Source organism: Ananas comosus, linkage group 8 (genome assembly GCF_001540865.1).
Source record: "Ananas comosus cultivar F153 linkage group 8, ASM154086v1, whole genome shotgun sequence".
Classification (NCBI taxonomy): Eukaryota; Viridiplantae; Streptophyta; class Magnoliopsida; order Poales; family Bromeliaceae; genus Ananas; species Ananas comosus.
Window position 1 is genome coordinate 12,165,642 of NC_033628.1, and position 23,791 is coordinate 12,189,432.

Consider the following 23,791-nt stretch of genomic DNA (forward strand, 5'->3'; position numbering starts at 1 on the left):
TTCTGTAATAAAAATCTTAGGATGTTTTGTTTTGTTTTTGTTTTTGTTTTTTTTTTCTTTTCTTTTTTTCCGTCTCGACTGAGGTCTATTACCTCACCCATGTAGCCTAGTTCATATTTTTAACGAATGAAGCGGACAGCAAGCTACCTTTTTCTCCAAAAAAAAAAAAAAAATCTTAGGATGAGGGATATATAATATACATATTTTTTTAAGGCATACAAGTAGTATTTTCCAACTTATTTGAGTAATTCCCAAACCCATCAATTATGTCTCTAGATTTCATCAATCCCATCATAATTATTTTTTTTAAAAATTATTATACTATTATTCTAAAAAAGATTGATTAATTTAGAATATAGATGATGTACATGTTGTGCATCTGCTGTATACAGTAAGATTTGAAAAGATGAATTTGATGCGAAAAGGTGTCTTAGGGGCAAATCAAGGATTGGGAGCTTGTATGGTTGTTATTAAAGAAAACAACCCGCGAATCCACCGTAGCCTAGCATTATTGTCCCCCACAGTGACCATGATGTAGAGAAAGATGTATCCATGATGTAGAGAAAGATGTATTATTGCGGGGGTAAATTGTTGTCGCAGAGTGAGAAACGCAACTCCTTTAGGAATCCAACTTTTCTATCCGCTTTTAAAGTTAGATCCGTATTTGATCATAAAAAAAACAAAAAGAAGAAAAAATGGTAACATAGATACCCTTGTACAGGTACCCTGACGAGAACCAAACTTTTTTTTAATGTTGGTTGATCAAAGGATTAGCTGAGATGTTAGAAATTTATCGTTCTTTACTCTCTCTCTCTCTCTCTCTCTCTATCTTGTAAACCGATAGAGACAATGGAGTGTGCTGTGTGATTCGAAATACAAATTTGATGTACTCGAAAGGTGTTTTAGGTGCATATCGTGAATTGATATCGCTTGTATGGTTGTTGTTAAAGAAAACAACTGTTGAATCCACTGAGGCCTAGCATTATTGTCCCCCACAGTGATGGTGAGATCTCTTTAACATGTATGTAGAGGTAATTGAATTGTTAGTAAGTCAAAAAGGAATATATATATCCAAGTGTTCCATCGATCCATTTCGAAAATTCCTTTTTTTGAGAATAAACCTGCCCACATTTATAGCCGCTCAATTATCTTTTTTGAAAAAGAGGCGAATATATAAAGAATATATATAGGACTAGAAAGGACACAAACAAAAGGTGACGTGACTCCCCCATGCACTCAACTGTAAAAGGAAGGTGCACGTTAGATTACATGGACCTAATTAAATACTACGAAAACCACACTCGATCGACTCTTAGCTCTTTAAGAGGAGGAACAAAAAGAACTAAGCAAGGAACTCTTGTGGCGATCGAGGCACTCGCCTTTGCATGCATCATGTTGTTGATAACCAAATTAAACTTTAATTAGTTATGGAACTATGCGGATGTTGTTCATTTTTGTTGTTCTAACTTGGCTGCTGCAGTAGATATATTTCCTTTGAAACCGCAACTCCGAGTTTTGTCGTACGTAGAAGCAAAAAAGCAATCTGCTTTAGAGCGGTTTCAAATTAAGGAAAGAAGTGTCAGATACTTTTGATAGCATCAAGCATTTGTAGTTTAACGGTGCAGAAGAATTCAAATAGCATAAAACTTTTTAAAAAAATTTACTTAATATTAAGAGTTAGAATAATACTTTCGATTTGAAATTTTAGTCTTTTACCACTATTTTTTTTATAATATTTTTATTTTAGACTGTTCACTTTGAGGCTACTCGTTTATTAGGCAAGCGAAATCAAAAAATTATGAAATTTAGTTTTTAAATTATTGTAATAATGTAGATCATGCCAAGTGGTCAGATGTTCCATCATCTAAAATGACTTATAGGTCTCCGTGCTTTGGAAAGTACAGAAGCCTGCCTCTTAATAAATTATCTAATAGTGATTGAATGGTCATTAGAATATAAATTTTATTTGATCTACACATAATGGTGAATTGAATGGTAATTAAGGTGGAGGTTTAATTTGACTTCATTGGATCATAATTACAAAGTTAATAAATTTTAAAGTGGGAGTTACAGTGTAATTTGCTTACAGTAATTTTTGTGCCTTATCTTTAATTTTATCCCTCTTTTATATATTATATATTATATATAATCGGTATCTAATTAATAACAAGAAGTCAACATTTTTTCGAGATCCTTTAATTGGATGGTGAGCCAGCATTCTCATTTTCAATTTTGCTGTTTGGTTGTAAGATGAGTTAAATTTGAATATTCAAAATTTTAATATATGATGAGATAAGTGATACTTCTGATATTACTTTTTTACTGTCTATTATATTATTTTCTCCCTTCACTTAACATACATATATATATATAATCAAATAGTTAATTCTTCTACACTTGATCGAGTAATTTTGTAAAATTTAAAATCATTTAGATAATGAATCTAATGCACGTTTATAATCATAACATATATTTGTATCTTTTACATCTTAATTGTTATATATAATTTGGGTTAATTTCATATAGCTTTATGTAAACATATTGAATAGTAAATATATTTTTATAAAGTTTAACTTTTTATATTTATTCCTGCCATAGTCCGGTAATATTCATATTTGCTCCCATGGTTTGTTACCGTTAGTACTATTTTTTTTAACAAAAGATAAGTGAAATAGTATTTTTGTTATTACAAATATGTCTCTCTGAAAGTTTCAACTATTAAAATTATACAGAAATATTCTTTCAAAAATTTTTAATAGTTATCTTCTTTCTTTCTACCATCACAAATAATATGAGAGGGGTAACAATATCAATTTACCTTATTCACTAAGCAGGGTTGAGCGCTTTAGTTATGGTTAACTATATTTTTCGAAGGAATAAACATAAAAAGTTGAACTTGTAGAGATATATTTACTATTCGTTATATTTATAGGGAGCTATATGCAATTAACCTTAATTTTTATAATTATCTCTTTAGTTGATGACCCATTCAAAAGCATATTTTAAATATTTCAATTTTTAATATTACTATTTGCATATTCAATATTTATTATAAATCAAATTTTATATACATATCCATTTTAAAAATTAAAATTATTTTTATTATAATAAATTATTTAAAAATAAATTATTGTAATTGATAGTTATTATTTCATGCATCGCATTACGGGTCACTTGCTGGTATATATATACTATTATAATACAATTACACAAATACTATATATATTTTCTTTTAGGAAGCTTTTATATAGAAATATTATTTTACTATTTTTTATTTAAATTATTTTATTAATATCTTGTTTAATGTTAGACTTATTATATTATTTAATTAATCTGACCTGATATATAACTAAATAGTAATCCATCAAAGCCTAAAAAATTTGACTATAATCGCGTGATTGGATGCATAGTAAAAAAATTTCATGAAGTTTATAAACTGTAGTTTTGATTCAGATGAAATAGAGAATTTTATTACTCAAAAAAAATTTCATGACTTCAAATTTTTAAATTTTTCGGATACATATCATATAATTCTAAGGGAAAAAATAAATATTAATTTTAGATATTAAAATTTTAAAGTTAAAAATTTTAGAATTAAAAATTAAAATCTAAATTTTAAAATTGAAAGTTAAAATTTTAAAAATTTCAAATTACAGATTTTAAAACTGAAAAATAAATTGAAAATATAAATATAAATAGAAATTTATAATTTTAAAATTTAAATTTGAAATTTTAAAATTACGGTCGAGACACGAACCGCCATGTCCGCCACCGACCGGCATTTTCCGTCGCACGTGTGTCAGACGAAAGGCGGCAGTAGGGGATAGCGGGGCCGCCCTATAAATACGTCAATACCGCTCGGGCGGCTCGGTTCTTCTCCTTCTCCACTCCAATCCATGGAGAACGACGACGCCATGAGAGGTCCACCGAGCTTCGTCATAGGATCGATCGCGAACGGAGGGTAAGAATCGAGATATCTCCTCTCTCCGCTTCAATGCCTCTCGATCTTTCTTTCTCATCCAACGTTGATGTTTCGATCTCTCCCGATTCTGTTTTCGTTCATTTAATCGCCAAGAATCGCTGGTAATGGCTCGTTTTGGTCCGATCTAGGGTTTCTTTGATGCACATTGTCTCTCCGGCTCTCTGTCCGTTAGAGTTGCGTCCGTTGTCTCATTAACAACGATATTTCGCTCTGTTTTCGAATGATTTGATCGCCCAGAATCGCTGGCAATGGTTCGTTTTGGTCCGATCTGGCGTTTATGTAATGTGCATCGTCTCTCATCTATTGGAATTGGGTGTTTGGATCCATCTCTCATCGAACAATGATGCTTCTCTCACTTCTATCTCGATCCGATGTTCTGATCACCAAGAATCGCCGGTAGTGGTTCGTTTTGGTATGATATAGGGTTTTTTGGTAACGCCGTAGTCTCTCTTACTCTCTTTTGTTGAGTTTTGTGCTTTTAAATGAGTTTATGGATCTTCCGTTAAATTGTCGTAGATCTAATTGCTTTCTTGATAAGATTTCTCATCTGTTTCGTAATTTCAATTTTCGCTTCTCTATCGATTAATCAAATGCAAGAGCTCACAATAAATGCCACTTTTCGTTTGTTGTAATTGCTGTATTTTGGGCCCTTGGGACAACTGTATTGATAGCAATTTGCTTTGCGAATGAATATGCAGTTTCTTGAGGTTTTAGTTGCTTTGTAGGCTCGAGTTTTTGGAAAAAAGTTTTCCCTTACATTGCATTCAGCAAGCTTTTTTGTCTTTTCTTATGTCATTTCTTATGCTGCATATAACTATTCACTTCTATATGTTCAAAGATAATCTCTATGTAGATTTGGGCTTATTTTTGTAATTTGTGGTAGTTCTCTTATTAGTGATATTATTAATCATTTTTCTAAAGCTGCTTTGAGGACTTTGTTAATTTTTTGTTTGTAAAATTTCTTACATTGATTTTACTTAATTAATTCAGTTTTTTCTGAATGTGTGCATGATGTACTTGTTTGCATTGTTTCAAATTCGATAAATTCTGAAGCTCCATTGCTTAGGAAGGGTTTATTATATGAAGTGTGGATACTTCTATATTTCTATATATGCATGTAAGGTCGAAGATAAGTTATGTAGACAGATAAGATATTTATGGTGGCTATCTGTTAATGAGAAAGAATGAAATTTTATAAATTGATGTCATATAGTTTTCATTATGATAGTCCACAATTTACTTGTAATGAGAGACTATTTATTGACTGCGGTAGGACTAATTGTCTAGGACAAAATAGCTATCAATAAATTAAGCTTCTGTCATATGCACATTGTACTGTGATCCAGATTTTCAGGTTACACCTAATCATGGTTTTGTCATAAACTAGCATAAAATTGTTTCTACCCTTAATTGATAAGATACTTTAGAATAAACACTGTGACAAAGATGGAACCAAAGTGAACCTTTGATTAAACTTATTATATTATGAAATACTGACTATATCCTTCAGTTGCAATTCTGCAGCCAATCTGACAGGCATGTGGTGTTACTATCTGAACATGATCATTAGTTTCTTGACATTATCTTATGTCTCACTTACAGTTTTTTTGTTTTCTTCTGAGTTACTGTAAAGGTTGCCTCCGGATGCAACTAATGAGATATTCCACAACCAATGTGACAGGTGCATGTGGTGTGACTATCTGAACATGATCATTAGTTTCTTAACATTATGTTATGTTTCACTTTACAGTTTTTTTGTTGTCCTATGAGTTCTTGTACAGGTTGCCTCCGGATGCAACTAATGGGACATTAAATTGGTAATGTCGATGCTAACTCTGTGATTCTTGGAAAGGTAATACAGATTGCATTTTGCATTATGACAAATCCCGGCACTATTCAGGAGTTGATCTAACATAAACCTGTTGTTCTAATTTTCTTTTTTTTCCCTCCTCTATTCAACAGATAATGAGATAACTGATTTAGAATGCATTAGAAAGTATCATTAGGAAGGAACGTGCCTTTCAGTTTGTTGTGCCTGAGAACTGTTGTTTTGGTCGCCATCAACAGATTTGAAAAAGTAAGTTATTATACTTGATTACTAATTTGATCAAGCTAGGACTTTCACCTTAGTAACCTGTGGCAATTGTTTTTTAAAATGCTGAACTAAGTTGTTTTTTTACTCCATCTCTATTTTCTATCATTTGATCACCAAGAATGGCTGGCAGTAGTTTGTTTTCACCCAATGTAAGGTTTCTTCAATACCCAATGTAAGGTTTCTTCAATGCACGTTGTTTCTCTAACTCTCTTTCGTCAAGTGGCATGTGGTGGACAGGTGGAATGAGTGCTTGGATTTTATCTATCTCATTCAACTATGATGTGTGACTTGCTTAGGCTTTTATTGTTACTTAAATTTCATTGCTGTCTATGTGGATTTAGCCTTATTGTTATTCAGTATCATATGGTTAGTTGTATGATAGTAATCCTTGCGGATTCGGTGGGTGATTTGGGTGGAATTGGCTGTGAACCCAAGCCTGGTCCATATATGAACTCACATATTAGACTGAAAAGCCTTGTGATTTTCCAAAATTCGGCCCATGTTTTTTTGACCTGAGAACCATATAGGGGTGTAATTTTTTCAGTTTGGTTCGGTTTTTAGGCATTTTTTGAACCAAACCGAATTTTTCAGTTTGAAAAAATTCACAACCGAACCGAGCTGATTTAGACTTGAAATAGATCCAAACCAAACCGAATTAAGTTTGGTTTTGTGATTAGTTTTTAGATTTCTTATTTTTCTTATGAATTAATTCATAATTTAATAATCAAAATTGAATTATTATGAAAGTTACACACAAAATTTGATCATAAATGTAGAATTTTGAAAAATGTGCTGATAAGTTATCAAGATTTGATCATAAATATTGTTCTAATAAATAATTTAGATAAAATGTATATGATATTACTATTAGGTTGTCGGTTTGGTTAAATTGAGGAGTGTTTAAAACTGAATTGAAACCGAAAACCGAATTTAAGCTATTTTTAAAACCGAACCAAATTGAAAACCATATAAACCGAACCAAATTGTCTTATTTGGTTTGGTTTGGTTTTCGGTTTGGAGCCAAACTGTGAACACCCTAGAATCATAGGCTTGAAAAAAAGGTAGATTTGTAGGAGATGAGCCCAAGCCCGTCCAAACATGAACTTTGAACTTTAGCATGAGTTACATGATTGCGATGACACCGGTCACTAGAAAAAAGAAAGTAATCAAAGGGGCCATTTCAAACCTGGCTATAGTTGAGGGTGTCTCCCTATATTATTAGTTGGCCCATTCTAGGTCTATTTATTGTGGGTGTGGCTCAAGTGATGTTGGATAAGCTCGTCAAAATCAAAACTTTTCTTTTAGGGCTTGTTTGGTTCGTGTTATGTAGCATTACTAGTTATCAGCTGCATCGAATAATATGAGAGAATGTGAGGGGCTTACATATACAGCAGAACTAATAACCGAGTTTAAGCATTTTAGGCCGGTAGGTTGGGTCCAATAAATTATTAGTGCTAGTGGAATGAGTTGTTACATTTATTATAGCTATTTATGGATTCTGAAGAGTGAAGTTTTCGAATTTCAGATTTTATAATTTTACCATCATAATAATAAACAAGTTACATGTTATGCTGACTATTTATTTGGCGTCACAACACTATTGACTTAAGCTTCTCTTTTGTGCCCATTCTGATTTTAAGCATAAACTTCTCATGGTTTTATCATAAATTGGCATAAAATTCATTTGCTCATTATGTAGGATAAAAATTGTGACGGAGATGGAAAAAGAAGTGGATCTATGATTTTTGTATATTATATTTTAAAATTGACTTCAATTGCAATCCTGCTATCAATATAACAAGCATTTGGTGTGACCATCTATAGCCACTTATTAGTTTATATGCATTAGTCTATGATTTAGTTCTTCTCGCATTTCGCACAGTTTGTTGTGCTTGAGAAGTAGTCACTTTTGTCACTATCTACAAGCATACTGAGTTATTTGTTCTATCTCATTGCAAATTTGATCAACTGCACGTAGACAGACTAAACTGAGCTAGTTGGGGGGAAAAAAGAAAAAGAGGAAATGGTGGGGACGATCCTCAACATGAGACAGCCCGTCAGTCATTCATCCCACTTTGAGATTCGTGCTGTCCACGTGATGGATGGTGGATGGTGGATGGGACGGTCTCATATTGGGGACAGAATAAACTAGGCTAATTAACAAAAAAAAAGGAAGAAGAGAAATGGCAGGGTTGGTCCTCAATATGAGACTCACCCGTCAGTCGTTCATGCGACTTTGAGATTCATGCTGTCCACATGTTGGGTAGTGGATGGTGGATGAGATGGTCTCATGTTGGGGACTGTCCCAACTGACCTAGTTGACAAAAAAAAAATGGTGGGGACGGTTCTCAACGTGAGACTGCTCCGTGAGTCGTTCGTGCGACTTTGAGATTCGTACACTCATGGATACACACATACACACACACAGCGCGCGCACACCCAAACCTACACCTACACATGTATAAATATACACTAAAACACACTGCTGAAGTGAGCCACGCATCATTTTAAGTGTTGAATTTAGTTTCTAATGTTGCTAGAGTCGTTGCATCAGTTAGCTTGTTTGTTTTCGTGGCAAGTGGCAGTGTATGTGTGTGAACTTCGAGCAGTATTATTAAAATCAGACTACACTGGCTAACCTAAAGGGCAATTATCTTAAAATAGTAGATTGCTACAAATGTGAGGGCTATATCTTGTACACTCTAATAATCTCATAGATAGTTTAGACCATGCTAAGTTTGATATGCTGCTAGATGTTTATGCAATATAAATGGAAGTATGATAATAAACCAGAGGGATTTGATTTGTCACCTTCTTAGAAAATAATTTTTAATGTTATGGAGCACTTATTGTGGCAATGTGTTGACTAAGAATGATATTTTTAGTTCATATGATCTGTTCCGTGGTTTACCATACGAAGTCTTGTTGATTATTAGATACAGTAAGATGTTTCTCAATAGAGCTCTATAGGAAAGAATATTGTGGATAGTTGAAAGAATCACTTCCTGTTCATTGTTCCTTGGCAAAATTAAAGATTCTAGTAATGTGTCTCACCTAATAATATGTCTGTTCACCGACCGTCCCTAGAGCAAGTGCCAAAGGGCTTGGTGGTTGGTACTCGAGGTCCCAAATTCGAATCCTAGTTCATTCACATTTCCAGCTAAGTTTATTTCTAAATGAAAATAAACGAAGTGGGTAGCGTGCTACCTATCTCTCTCAAAAAAAAAAAAAAAATTGTCTGTTCAAAAGAATATTGTCATTAGTATCATGAGAAACTTTTCGTTATGGTGATTGCTCGTTGCATAATACTAGTCCCATTGACATGGTGGTGGCAAGAGAAGCTTGGGTTAAGTTTCTTGGTATGTTTATTTGCAGGACATATGATCGAAAGTTGTACTTTGTATTGATTATAAGTTTCCATGATATCTTCTGGACCAAGGACATGGCACTTTTCAGGATGATGCAAACATTAACAAATAGAGTTGTATGGAAAAAAATGGATTATCTTAAACAACCTCAATTACTTGGGATGCATTTTGATTGTTCTTGTATATGATTTTTTCTTTTTGTGATGTAATTCTCTTCTGTTATATATATATATATATATATATATATATAGACCAAAGCTACTATACTCTTATAAGTATAGAGTCCTTTGTACTTATAAGTTTTTGGTTGTTGGATGAAAGGATGTGCGGTTATGATGATAGTGATCCCCGGTTAGAATTATAGTGGTTCTTTAAGGTTGAGTGGGTGATTGGTTGAATAGTATGATCTAACGGATGAAAATGGTGAAATGTGTAGATCAAACGGTCGAAAACTTATAAGTACAAAAAAATTTACACTCATAAGAATATAGTAGCCAGACTATATATATATATATATAGAGAGAGAGAGAGAGAGAGAGAGAGAGAGAGAGAGAGAGAGAGAGAGAAAGAGAGAGTCTTGTGTACTTTTAGAAGCACTATAGCCTCCACGCTATCAAGAACAATCGTCGAATCGGAACTCTTAACATTGGAAACGACTTGATAGCACGGAGGCCACCATGCTTCTATAATCACGCAAACCTCTCTCTCTCTCTCTCTCTCTCTATATATATATATATATATGTAGATTGTTCTTGTGTATGCTATAAATAGGTGTAGTCAGCTATATTGTTTGCAAGGATTGGCTTAGTACAGAGGAAATAAAATTTAGTGCACAAAGTTAGTAAATAAATAAATCAGTTTTAAGTTGTTTATCGTAATTTGTAATGAATAAGTTAGTGGCATTTAAGTTGTTTATTGTTACAAATAGCTTAGTTCTCTAGAATTTTAACAATCAAACTTGCTTGTCTTATTTCAAGTGTGGAGTACTTGTCATCGTTCTTTGCTACTAAGTTTTGTAGCACTGCTTGATGGGTATAACCGGAGCACTACTTGATGGGTGAAATTTGAAGCCAACCTCAGGGGTTGTGTTTGGCATCATTTATCTTTTTGCCTGTGGTAGTTCATTGCAAATTCATCACTGTTTTTACACAAATAGGTAATTATTTTATGTGCCAGCATGTTTTATGCGCTAAGTGTTTTATTGATGCCTGACATGTTGATGAGCAACATAAATTACCAAGCAGTTTTGGTAAGAAAAGAAAAACTTGAAATGATGTAGATGGAAAACGAAAAAAACATTAAATTTCTGAACTGACATTGGGCAATTTATTCATTAAACTTACAGAAAAATGATATATCTTCCTTAGGGTTGTTTTCTGTCCGAGTTCAGCAAACATTGTTGAGACACGGTTCATTGCAGTTGACTTTTACCTAGTAAGTTGTCACTTTTCCCCTGACTATAGAATTAAGAGTCAAATGCAACATGTTTCCAGAACAAAATTGCCATTTTGCTTGCGTAAGGTGATGTGTGATTCACATGTCATAACAGAAGTTTCTGAAAAACAAACAAGAGATAATGCTGCATTTTTATCGGATTAAAACTTCTGAGGAAATTCTGAGGGAAGAACTTAAGATTGAATCAAAAATTTAAGATTAGTTGTTGCAATAGAAACTTTAAGAACAAAATTGGAATCAAATCAAACATCATCGACTAAGTTGTTATAATAGAAAGTGTGAGAAGACAGTTTCTGCACAGTACAAATTGTGGGGTTGGCATTAAAATAGATATCAATTTTCACGGTCTGAATTTACAATTAAGCATTTTCTGTTTCTGAAATTCCGGAAACAAAATTTGCCTGCTTAAAGTTCATGTATTTTATTGCATGGTCAAAAGTTTGAACAATATTATATGTTTTACCTTTACAATATTTTATGCATGATTTGATGATGTAGATAACATTGTAATCATCTGCTTCAGGCAATGATAGAAGGAGAACCTCAAGTTTGTTTTCAGCTACAGCATGGCAGTTCAACTTCAGTGCACGGTTCTCTGCCATTATACCCAATGTGAGTCCTCTCTCTCTCTCTCTCTCTCTCTCCACACAACCACGCCCCACAAACACCAAAATTCTATGATATCCATGTGCTGCAAAATTTCTCGCTTGTGACATCATTAAAGCAACATCTGCAGCAGATTCTTTGGAGAAGGACACCGATATTTCACTCACCCGGTTATTCTCGGATGAATGGCTATGATAAAACCTTTTAGATGCCAATTTAGGCCATAGATTGTGACCCCGTTGCTTTTCCCCATTTGTGTTCTTTTCTTCATTTTCTTTTTCGTCTCGGTGGTGTGGTTTGGAAGGGAAGGACGCTCGAGTTAGAGGTGAAATGGTTTTGGATGAACTCCGATCGAATTCAATACCGGATTTGATATGATGCAAATATGGATGTTAAGATTTAGCATTTAGCACATACTCGTATCCGAAAGAAAAAAGAAGTATGGATGCCATTTGGTTTCTTAAATCTGACCATTTTTCACCATTAGAGATTAGATATAAGAGAAATGTCAATCTATAGTGATTCGACCATTTTTCACCCCTTACATATAAGAGAAATGTTAATATATATTGTAGGGAGTTAAAAGTGATTTTGTATTATGTTATTTGTTTATTTTGCTATGAGTTTCATGTTAAAAAAATTATATTTATGTTTGTTAAAATATTAAATTTTATTAAATAAAATATAGATATACGAAGTTTGAACACGGAGTATAAACCTTTATTTGCATTGTATTTATTATTCGTTTTAATTTTAGTTTATATCTATATTTCTATGTTAATATATATTATTATCTGAACAAATATCTGTATACTAATTCGATTCATATCTAAATCCGAATTCGATTTTAACAGATATGATAACGAAAATTTACCGTACGACACATTCAAATCTGAATTCGTATACAGAAAAAAATATAAATATGAATATAATTTTTTAAATTATCCGAGCATATTCACCCTTAGTTACATCCCTCAAGCAAAAGCTTGGCAAAGGATATGTTCCACTTTCGTTAGTCCTTAGAGAAAGATGTGCCCATCTTCAGTGGCGAAACAATGGCCAGTTAGTCCTTAGAAAAAGATGCTCCCATATTTAGTGGCGAAACTATGGCCAGGTAAAAGATTGAAGGTGCCCACCTCCATTTTGGATATCTAAAGGTGTGGTATATTGCATAAGCATTAAAAAAGTTTGAGAGAGCATCTCCACGAGAGGTTGTAGAAAGATTCACTGCCTCCTGAAAGGGGTTTAGGGCTCTATCTCCTGCTTTTGGCTTTTTGGCGCCCGTGCTGAATCTTCTTTTGGCGCTCTCCTTTATTGCTCGCTCTCCTCTTCTACTTTGCCATGGAATATGCTTTCCTCTAAAGTCACACTTAACAATTTACGGGTTTATGGCATGAAAAGTATTCGTGCTGAATAATTGTGATGATAAATCTGGTTGGAAAATTCTTATTTTCGGATTCGGCGAGCCGATTTGGAGGAGAACCCCTTGACTATTGGTCATTTAAAAATGGCTCCTTCGAATTCAGTTTTCTCTAGTTGGGACCTCGTAACTTACACTATATTGAAATTAAGTAATTTTAGCCAAGTTGATTAATAATTCCACCAAATTGAATTGTTTAGATTATCTTTTAGCGAATAAAATTAGATTAATTAAGTGCTAATAGGTAATCGATCTATGAAATTTAACAAAAAGTTTTAACTTATTTAACTATAAAAACTCTAATTAAAAGGTTTAGAAGTTTAAAATGGTCGACCGGAAAATTAAGGCCGAGGGTTTCTCTATATATTTTTACCTATTTAACCACCTACTACACCAATGGACCGGATCCATTGGCGGTCCACCCAACTGAGCCATGGAGAACTAAAAATTGACTGTGTACTGGAAAAAACACACGAGCGTTTCGGCTGCCTCGTGAATAGGCTGACCACACCATCGGAGCCTCCGGTGCAGGATATATTTGCGTGAGGACGCCAACTGAAGGTGCCAATTGGTTAGATGCATTAATTTTTCTCAAAACAAAATTAGTTAGCTGCCTTATTACTTAAGTCAGATAAAAATTGTAAGAAAAATTGAAAAATATGTAAATGTAGAGATGGATCGAAGTATACTATTATACTGGTCGTTTAGGCATATTTAGATTTAGATTCTGTTTGGAATTGCAGAGTCATTGCATTATGTGCGGTAAAGAAAGTAAAAATGTTATTATTTTTTTTTCGCGTGTTGCCTTAATTTTGTTTTGTCTAATAATTTTAAGTGACTCTCAATATCAAATGGACTTTAATGAATGATCAGAAATTATGCATATGCCCTCTTTGCAAAAGTTTTTCATTTTTTTGCTTTTATTAAGTATGCAATTGTGTAGTTCAAACTTTAAAGGTTTTTTTTTTTTTTGATCTTTTGGATCTATTTGATATTTTGCTGCGGCAAGAGTTTGATATTACTGTTTTTTCCAATGCACTTAAGAAATAGATTTCCATCTCCTTATTTTTTAAGTCGTAGAAGCAACTTCCTGGTAATCCAAGGCTGAAAATTGAAAACTTCTACATCCGAATCTTTGCAACCATTAGCTCTCTATGCTTCACCGCTGGAAATACGGTTAGTTAACACTAATCGTACATTTCATTAAAGTGAAGGATGCATTTGTATACGAGTAATGCTACCACCTCAAAGTGGGGTGTATATTTTTTACTCTTTCAATCAAATGACTATTATATTTTAGTTATTATTATATTAAAAATGTTGAGTATTCTAGGACGGATGGTGTAAGATCTATGTCCTCCTTTCGCAGTGTACAAGTTTTTTTTTTTTTTTTTTGTGTAAATATCTCTTCCTAGAATATCTTGAAAAGTATCTTGCTAAAAGAACTGTCAGAATTAATTTTTGTGTATTCTTTTCCCCTTTTTTGTTACTTGCCTATCTTTTATTCTATTGTACTGTTTTTTAGGAACTAAATAATGAGGACCACATCATCAGGAATGTAGGCAAAGCACATGGATGACAGGATAATATTTATCATAAGTATGAAAAGCACGAAGCTACAAAGGTACTTTATTGTAGGGTACCTTGAACCATTTAAAACTTGGGGAAGTTTGGGTTTGGAAATAAAATCTATGGGAATTACCTCTTTGTCTCTTAAATATCCCACTGTTGGGAATAAGCGAGAATATAGCAAAAATTGTGTTTGGTTTAAAATCCTTCACTCTGTGCAACAAGAATTGTGCTTTCCCTACAGCTTAATGACAGTATTGCAGAGTTCAGAGGATTTCCCACTTTGCAATTGAACAAAGACCAGACCAATTATATTGGCGGTGGAGTCCAAATGGCGTCTTCTCGGTAAATTCGACCTATTTAGCATTGTCTGACGGGGGAACAAGGGACCCACTTGTTAGTAAAATTTGGAGACTTCATATCCCACTTAAAGTTAAAGTGTTTTGTTAGCTCGTTCTTAAGAAGAAGCTTCCTACAACCGACTTACTTGCGAAGCGCGGATGGGTGGGAAATGCTGATTGTGTGCTTTGCGGCTCGGAAGAGAAATCAGTGGATCATCTATTCACTAGGTGCGTCTTTACTAAGTTCACTATCGTGATGGGTGTGGACGGCGTTCAGGCGAGAGACCTGGGAAGCGATGCTATTCTAGCCTGGGCCTCTTGGATGGCCAAGAAAGGACGCCATAAGACGAGAAGCAACCTATCCGAATTAGTAGGATGCTGGTGGTCCATTTGGAAGGCTAGAAAAGACTCAATCTTTAGAAGTATACACTCGAACCCTTTGCTTGTAACATACAAGCTTAAGCAGCTGCCGAAGGAGTTGGATTATCTTATTCCAGTAAGGCAAACTTCTTTGTCCTTTTAACCCTACTCTTGTAACATACCCTTCTTCTTCTTCTTTTTCCGAGTCCCTGGTTGCCTCACTCCTGTAGCCTAGTTCATACTCCTTATGAATGAAGCGGGTAGCATGCTACCTTTTTCTCAAAAAAAAAAAGAATTGTGCTTTGTTGTCAACCATGGTTATAGTGTTAAATGTTTGGGAGCCTTTTCTAGGTGAAGGATGTATTAATAAATAAAACTGAGGATTCAGTTTCAGTTGTTTATTTATTGTTGAGTTGAAGAGTTGTAAATGACAGCGCGAGGGGTGAAACATATTTTGATTTAAATATAGTAAATGATGAACAACTAAGATTGAATCTTTAATCTTTATTTGTTATTGTTCCCTTACAAGTTACAAGTATCTTGCTGAAATTCTGATTTCACCTTTTCCGTGTTAAGTATAAACAAGTATGGTTAGATAGACTGTATGTAATGCTAATAAAAAAGGCAAAGATGACCTTTTTTAGCTTTCTGCTTAGCCTAGTATTGCATGTTTTGTCAGGATATCCTATGCCTGATTTAAAATTCACCATTTTGGACATAATGGAAAGTAAAGTATGTTCTTTCCGGTTTATCCCTAATCCAAATGATTAACAGATACTTAGGCTCCTTTTGACTACGTGGTTGCCTGGTTGGGCATTTGAATTTGTTCATTATTCATTCTTTGATCTTTTTATTAGATTCACTAAGTCTGATCTATTCTTAGTAATAGTGGAGTTCGTAATTTTACTTTTATTAGATATAGATATTCACGGTGTACGTTGATTTAGTTATCTTTTCATTTGGAACTATAGGAACCAATCTAGTTCTGTATTTGTGCTTCCTGACACAACAAGATTGTTCTTTCTTTTCCTTCTTTTGGATTCCGGTTGATGGAGGTCCTGTCCCTATCTAGTGTGAATAAAGCGGGAAATGGGGGCCAAAAAAAAGAAAAAACGAAGATCAGTTCCGAATCCGCTTTGATCCGTCAAAAAAAATAGAGCAGGAGATAAGGGACCCCTCCTTTTTTTTTGTTGTCTCGATCTATAAAAATTTATCAAAAATTTACCGTCATTTTGACACGTACTGACTGAATAAAGAGTAAGTGAAGGAAAAAAGTAAGATAAACAATGATTTGTCCTGAATATGTACGAGCCTAGTAGAAAATATGTTGGAAGGTGGGAACCCTCCCGCATACATCTGTCTATATCTGTTCTGTCTGCATCTCTATTTAGGTGGAAAAATGCTACTTGTATATAAATTTTATATTCCATGCATTTTAGAAGTTACAAAAATTCAAATAAATTTTTAGTAAGAAAAAATTAATAAGACAAGCGGACAGAAGACGCCTACTCTATGTACATGTAGCAAGCATTGCCCCTCTAGTTGGTGTGGATATTACATAAGGAAATTTCTTTCCTTCTATAAAAAGGACAAAATATCATCTTTTATTAATATTTCCTGCATTTTCACCTTCACTTTGTTTGTATTTGCCTTTGCTCTACGTTTTTAATATTTTTCTGAAAGATTTTATTTTGTCTGGAATGCACTATTACTTTATCATAAAATAGAAAAAACTAACAATAAGCTAGGAAGTAACTTTGCGAAAAACAGAAAAAAAAAAAAGAAAAATAAGAAAATCATACACATCAACAAAAAATTGACATATTCTCTATACGTATAGTTTGTTTAGAAAACCCCAACAATAAAGAAGCAACTTTGCGAAAAAGATTAAAAAATATATAAAATAAGAATATCGTACAAATCAACAAAAATTTGACATATTCTCTTTACATACGCAATATTTGACGTAACTATTTTGCATGCGTGTAAATGACTGGTTGATTAAACTCATACAAAACAGATTATTCATAGATATATATAGTATAATATTGGTTAGGGGTCGCAATTCAGCTCGGTGTTCCCGAGTCAGCTCATATTTGGCTTGAAAGAGTTCGAGATTGTAACGCTCGTTTAGTAAATAAGTCGAACACGAGTTGGGATTAGTTTGTTCGTATTTAGATTAATAACAATTCGAATATATATATTTTATATTTATATAATTTATATTTATATATAATATAATATAGATTTATTATTTAATTTTTAGCTCAACCTAAATATAAAGTCCAATTCAATTATAAAAATGCTCATTTACATATAAAGTTTTACCCGTTAGATTTTTTATCTAAGGGGTAAGATCTCATATATATATATATAGAACTAGGCTGAAATGCTATTAATAGCACCAAGGACTTGGTGCTATTAAGTTTTTGGCTCTTGAATGAAGAAATATACGATTAGAATGATGTGGGCCCTCTAGGGTTGAGTAAGTTGTTGGTTGAATAGTATAATCCAACGGATAAAAATAGTCAAAGAATTAAATCTGATGGTGGAAAACTCGATAGCACTAAATTTTTGGTGCTATAGATAGTATCCCAGCCGGACTCTATATAAATATATATATATTCTTTCTAATCTCTTTAATTTATTATTTGTGAACCAACTCGTGCGCACCTTGTTAATAAATAAGCCGAGCTCGAGTTGAATTTTTCGGCTCGATACTTTAACAAGTCTCGACTAGTTGACGCCCCTATTATTGGTATATTATTGCTTCCAAAATACGAGGTGATTTTCTAAACATATATCTAAATTTATTTACTGATAATAGATTCATTAAGTTTGTTCATTTGATTATTTGCTAATTAATTTAATTTGATCACATTATAGAAGTAGCACTATGAATCTCATTAGGCAGAAAATAATATTAAACTGCTCCCGCGTAGCATTCGCTTTTGTCAGCAGTCATGCTTTTGCATGCAAAATTTTTTAAATTAAAAACGTAATGATATCTGCACATTTGTCCTATTATTAATTAGAAACACAAACTTTTTAATTTCCTCTAGTTTTTGTAAATTCTAATTAAGATGTAAAGTGTGTGAAATTCAACTCGTTCTTACTGAGCAGTGTGGGGGTGTGTGCGCGCGCGGATATGTGTCTTTCTCGTTCTTACTGAGGCCTTAGCTGCCTCTATATTTTATAGCTAAATTTATTTTTGTATTGAATACAGCAGGTAACATGCAATCTTTTCTCAAAAAAAAAAAAAAATATTGGAAGCTCCAACCAAACAAACAAGCAAATATTATTGAATCAATAGTGGCAGCAGGCACGTACATATATCTATCTACTAGTCAACCAAACTACTATCTACAAGCTGCTGGCTTTATGACATACAATGAGGCCAACGTTAAAACCTTCTACTACTACATATCTACTGCCTTGCTTCTACGTACGTTTCTACTTTTAGTAATCAGGAACGAAACCATCCAAGATCAAGCCTGTTAGGGTCGTAAGAAGGAGGAGGAGGAGGAGCAGCAGGAGGAGGAGGCGGAGGCGGAGGAGGCGGCGGCCCGGCCATCATCAGCGGGCTCGTCTCCGGAACCTTCGCGAACCGGCCCTTGATCCTCGGCCTCATTTCGGCGTAAGCCTTTCGCGAGGCATACCGGATCTGCTTCTCGTACCTCCGCCTCTTCCGCTTCTCTTTGTACCTCATCACCCTCGCCTCTCTCTCCATCGTCGGGTCCCCTTGACTTGGCGCCGTGGCGTCGCCCGCGTCCTTCGCGCTCCCGCTCGACGCGTCGGTGAACGTGCTCCCGCAGAACGACATCTGCGCGCGCGAAGAATCGGTAAATCAGAACAGACGACTAACTGTTGTGGGATCGATGCAGCAGCTGCATGTTGATCATAAAACGCTTCACCTGGAATTGAGAGAGTGCAATTCTAGCTAGGGACGTTCGTTACGTACTTAGCTGTTGTGTACATGCTAGTATAAGATATGCTACGAACACCGCGTGCCAAAGTTCTTTTATTCCTACTTAAGAAGGAAAAAAGAAAAAAAAAGAAAAAAAAAGAAGAGGAAAATGACTTATCCTTTTAACTTCCTAAAAGGAGGGAAGTAATTGCCAATGCACGATGCTGCTGTAAAACTGGTGTTTGCTCATGTCAGATGCAGCATCATAAACCTACTAAAATTATGAGAAAGGGATAACATGTTTAACATGTGACATTAGCACATAAAATTTGATGGCGCACCGGTTGATTAATTAATTTAATAAAGGTAATAAACAAAATACGAGAATAGTACCATGTGCAATCATTATTATTATTATTTATTATTATCATCATCATCATCTAATAATAATCTCGTTTTATCTATTCGATTCCCTGATCTTCTCCTCTTTCTACGTTCTGTCTCATTACTCTTAGCCTGCGTTTGGTTCAAGTATAAATAAAAACTGCTTATTTTAAGAATAGAAATAATTATTCGTTTGGATGAAAATTGAATTATTCGTGGGAATAAAGTAAATAGTATTTTGATAGTTAGATTGAAATATGGAGAATAAGAGTTATAATTTTAAATTAAAATTATTTTATCTACTTAATTAACATCAAAATATTACTTAAAAATAATTTAGTAAATTAATAAATTTATTAACAATGAATATTGTATAAAAAAATAAAAATTAATTAATTAATTAATTATAAAAAATAATTTAATTTTTTAATTAGTTAGTAAATTATTTTAGCTAGATAACTAGTAAAAAAAACCAATTAGATTAATAAAAATATTAATGGTTTATTAATGTAAATAATAGTAGTTTATAGATAAATATATTAATAATTATTTATAAATAATAAATTAATTAATTATTTTATTATTTAAGTAATAAATGATGATTTAAATATATTAATTAGATTATTTAATAATTTAATATCATAATTAAATTAAATTTAGACTTATTCTAGAAAAAATAGTGGAACAACAGTGTTTGAGAACAAAGGAAGGAACAGAGGCTTATTTCTTTCCTTATTTCCGAACAAAATGCTGCCTTAGTCACTCACTCGCAATCAATATAACTACAGGTGAAAATACGGGCTTAAAAAAAAAAAAACAAAAAAAAAAAGAAAAGGCCAACGGGTCGACAAACGTACTTCAAATAGAGACAAGCTTAAAAGTCCAATTTAACCACCAATTTACTCACCCATTAAACTAAGAATTAAAGGCGAAAAATTCGTACTGCTTAGGAATTGTTTGGTTCACATAAAATTTGTCCAAAAATATTTTTTCACTCATTTGGTTCATCCTAAGAATTCTTCTTCCGTAAAATTACTGTACAAGGATTTTGTTGGAGATGAAAGTTCATCCATTACGCTGACTACTGTACTCCTGATATGTGCTGAAGGCACTGATCGTCCCTAACGCAAGTGGCAAAGGGCTTGATGATTGGTACCCGAGGTCCCAAGTTCGAATCCTAGTTGATTCACATTTTTAGTTAAATTTATTTCTAAATAAAATAAACGAAACGGATAGCATGCTATGTGCTGAAGGCTCCAATCAGATTTCACACTTCTTATGTAACTATTTATTTAATAATAAGTAGTTGAAGGAAAATGATTGTTGAAAAAAATATTTGAAGCAAAGGGGGAGGGAGTTAGTAATTGTTTGGAGGAGAATTGTAAAAGAAAAGGAAAATAATTATGCTACGAATCAATGATTGATTTAAATGTAGATTAAGCAAGAAAAAAGAATATCCTATATTTTTATCTTACTCTATTATATCTTTATAAACTTATTAAATTTTTCTATTTCGAGTCAAAATAGAATGAATACTAAGATATTTTAACCTTATAGATATAAAATTAATTTAAATCTACAAGATATTTATATTTTATAAATTAAAATTAAGTTGAACTGATAAAAAATTTTGAGTTTTTCTTATTGGGGGTTTTCTAATTCTAATAAAGGTGATGACGCAGCTTCATAAAATCATTCCAAATTCTCTCTGACTACTATATATATATATACAATTAATGTAAATTACACCCGAAGCATTTATTAATATATTAAAAATATAATGCAAAATAATTTTGGAATTGCTGTTCATTCAATACAAACAAGCAAGGTTTTCTTACGAACCAAACACTCGTAAGCTCATAAAAATACAAAATTTTCACCGAAAATTATTTTTCTCTGAGAATAAATTTTTTTTTTTTCTAATATATTGAAAACAAATGGATGACAACGGAGCCCGTTTGCTACCGATAATATTGCAGCTCAACTCTCACTCTCTCTCTATATATATATATATATATTCTAGTAGAGATAAAGAGCAGCGAACCACTCACGATGGTGGCACTGGATGCGGCTGCATGGCCGACGCTGATCCCGTTGGTCGTGCTCGGTGCGGTCTCCGTCAACGACTGCAGGCCGGTGCGGCTCAGCGGAACATCGAACGTGAGGCCGTGCCCCGGCAGGAACGGCGTCTCGCGAAACCTCTCCATGTAATCGGCGTGCGGCGGGGGCGGGGGAGGGGGTTCGACGTCGGATCGGGGATCGTTGAACAGCCACGCGACGTTATCGTCGTGGCCGAAGAACTGGAACTCGTGCGGCTCCGGGAACATCGGGATCGCGCGGTTGAGGTCGGCGCGGTGGTGCGGGCACGACCCCCCGCCGCCCATGACTTCGCGGCGGCATATATCGCAGAGATCGAGTCCCGCCATATATATAGTCGATAAGTCAGCTTTGCAGCTGAAGTAGAACTAGCGAGCAACTTTGGTCCGCGTGGAAGGAAGAGAGAGGGAGAGAGGAGGGGTAGTAGTAGTAGCAGTTGTTGTTGTTGTTGTTGTTGTTGTTGTTGTTGTTGTTGTGGATGATGATGAGGTGGGGGGGAGTGAGAGGGGAGAGGTAATATTAGGGTTGTGGAGGGGAATGGGGAGTTAAAAGGAAAAAAAAAACAAAAAAGAAAAAAAGAGAGATATGTGGTGGGATATAGGGTTGGGGCCAATGCGAGGCGAGGAAGAGATATGAGCGATCGATGCTTTTCCTACGTGGAGGATTCGTTGCCGATCATTTATTCGCCCTTTCTTATTCGTGGAGAAAAATAATTATGGCCTGAGGCGAGGGACAGCGAAAAAGAAAAGAAAAAGTGGGAATGGTGTGAGGATGTGGACAAGGAATTCTGGTTACCGGGCTCGGATAGCGAGGCCCGGGCATCCCCACTATCCGCAACCAGCCGGGCAAGCTATTCCGCTCCGAATAAACTTATTCCCGACTACTGGCCCTGTAAGCATCGTCTTTACACGTGTCGAAGAGTGAGTGGCTGTTGCAGTGTTTGATAGCCCCGAGGTGAGTGGGGGATGTGGTTGTTGTGGCGCGGGCAGCTCGGGCAGGTGGCCGGGTGCCCTCAGTTTTTTTTAAAAAAAGAAAAATTTTAAAATGTAGCAGTCATACCGGAGGAATTCTACACTGTCGCACTTGCACCACGTCATCAATAACAAGCCAATCACATTCTTTCTTTTCAAACAAAAGTACAATAAAAATATTTTTTTACAATCATGAGGGGACATATATTCTTAAAAGGATTAATTTGATTGGTTTGTTACGCCACGTCACTAATATACCCGTTGCATTCTAAAATTTTTCGTCATACGGACTGTTTATTATTATTATTATTATTATTATTATTATTATTTTTGAGAGATAGGTACCACGCTATTTATTTCGTTTATTTTATTTAGAAATAAATTTAGTTCGAAATATGAATCAACTAGGATTCGAACTTGACTATGAACGGAGGATTTATTATTTTTTGAGAGAAAGATACTATGCTATCCGCTTCGTTTATTTCACATAGAAATAAATTTAGCTGGAAATGCGAATCAACTAGAATTCAAACTTGGGTCTCAGATACCAACCACCAAATTATTTTGTCACTTGCGTTAGGGACGGATGGTTTATTATTGCTCATGAATTGAAGTACATTCTCATAACTCATTCATTCATTTTTAAGATATATTTTTCAAAATAAATATGATTGACTAAAGATGTAATATAGCTGCTTCATAGTAGACTTTCATGCGGAGAGGTGGACACGTGGTGGAAATGGATCCACAATTGTGCAATGAGGACAAAGAGCGATCACGGCAGCTAATACTTGCTGTTGAACCGTGCTCGACTTTTTGTGAGCTCAGTTTGGAATTGTATGCAGATGAAGGAAAAAAACAAAAAGATATTTTGTATATTTTCGTGTGTAATATTACATTGCATGTATAATAATAAATTGATTAAGATATATTTCTCATAATCTTAATAAAATATAAACAAATAGGAGTTGAGCTAGAATACTCTCAAAAGCACCAAAGGGGTGGTGCTTTTGAGTTTTTAACCATTGGATTGAGAGATATAGGATTGAGATTATGATGGTAGATGGTGGTAGGTGGTGATAGGTGAAATAGTATTTGATTCAAGGGGTATTAGTAATTAAGAAGTAAATCTAAGGACTAGAAACTTAAAAATACCAAGGTATTGGTACTTCTAAAAGTATTCTAGCTCAATTCAACAAATAGTATCTTTATATGAGTTCGTTTTCCTTTTTTTTT

General features: G+C 34.1%; 1 protein-coding gene and 1 long non-coding RNA gene across 7 annotated transcripts; one reads left to right on the forward strand and one right to left on the reverse strand.

The window, feature by feature from the left end:
* LOC109713583 lies at positions 3,782-15,697 on the forward strand. Of its 6 annotated transcripts, XR_002217123.1 has the most exons (8): positions 3,782-3,961; positions 4,111-4,394; positions 5,507-5,663; positions 5,764-5,834; positions 5,945-6,059; positions 10,813-10,879; positions 11,424-11,512; positions 14,452-15,697. It is a non-coding gene; the product is annotated as an uncharacterized LOC109713583 (long non-coding RNA). The 6 variants fall into 6 exon arrangements; XR_002217125.1 differs by lacking the exon at positions 3,782-3,961 and having other exon boundaries at positions 3,969-4,414; positions 5,616-5,663; XR_002217122.1 differs by lacking the exon at positions 3,782-3,961 and having other exon boundaries at positions 3,969-4,394; positions 10,791-10,879.
* LOC109713767 (transcription factor GHD7-like) lies at positions 18,463-22,139 on the reverse strand. The gene is made up of 2 exons (XM_020237956.1): positions 21,539-22,139; positions 18,463-19,019 (listed from the first exon to the last, which is right to left on the reverse strand). The coding sequence occupies exons 1-2, from the start codon at positions 21,911-21,913 to the stop codon at positions 18,663-18,665; spliced, it is 732 nt and encodes a 243-aa protein (XP_020093545.1). The 5' UTR covers positions 21,914-22,139; the 3' UTR covers positions 18,463-18,662.

What these genes read in the sequence shown, in the direction of transcription:
- LOC109713767 (XM_020237956.1), bottom strand. Translation starts at nt 21,913, where the DNA reads ATGGCGGGACTCGATCTCTGCGATATATGCCGCCGCGAAGTCATGGGC. An exon ending in CCGCATCCAGTGCCACCATC is followed by an intron (nt 19,020 to 21,538) that starts GTGAGTGGTTCG and finishes TCGCGCGCGCAG; the next exon opens with ATGTCGTTCTGCGGGAGCAC.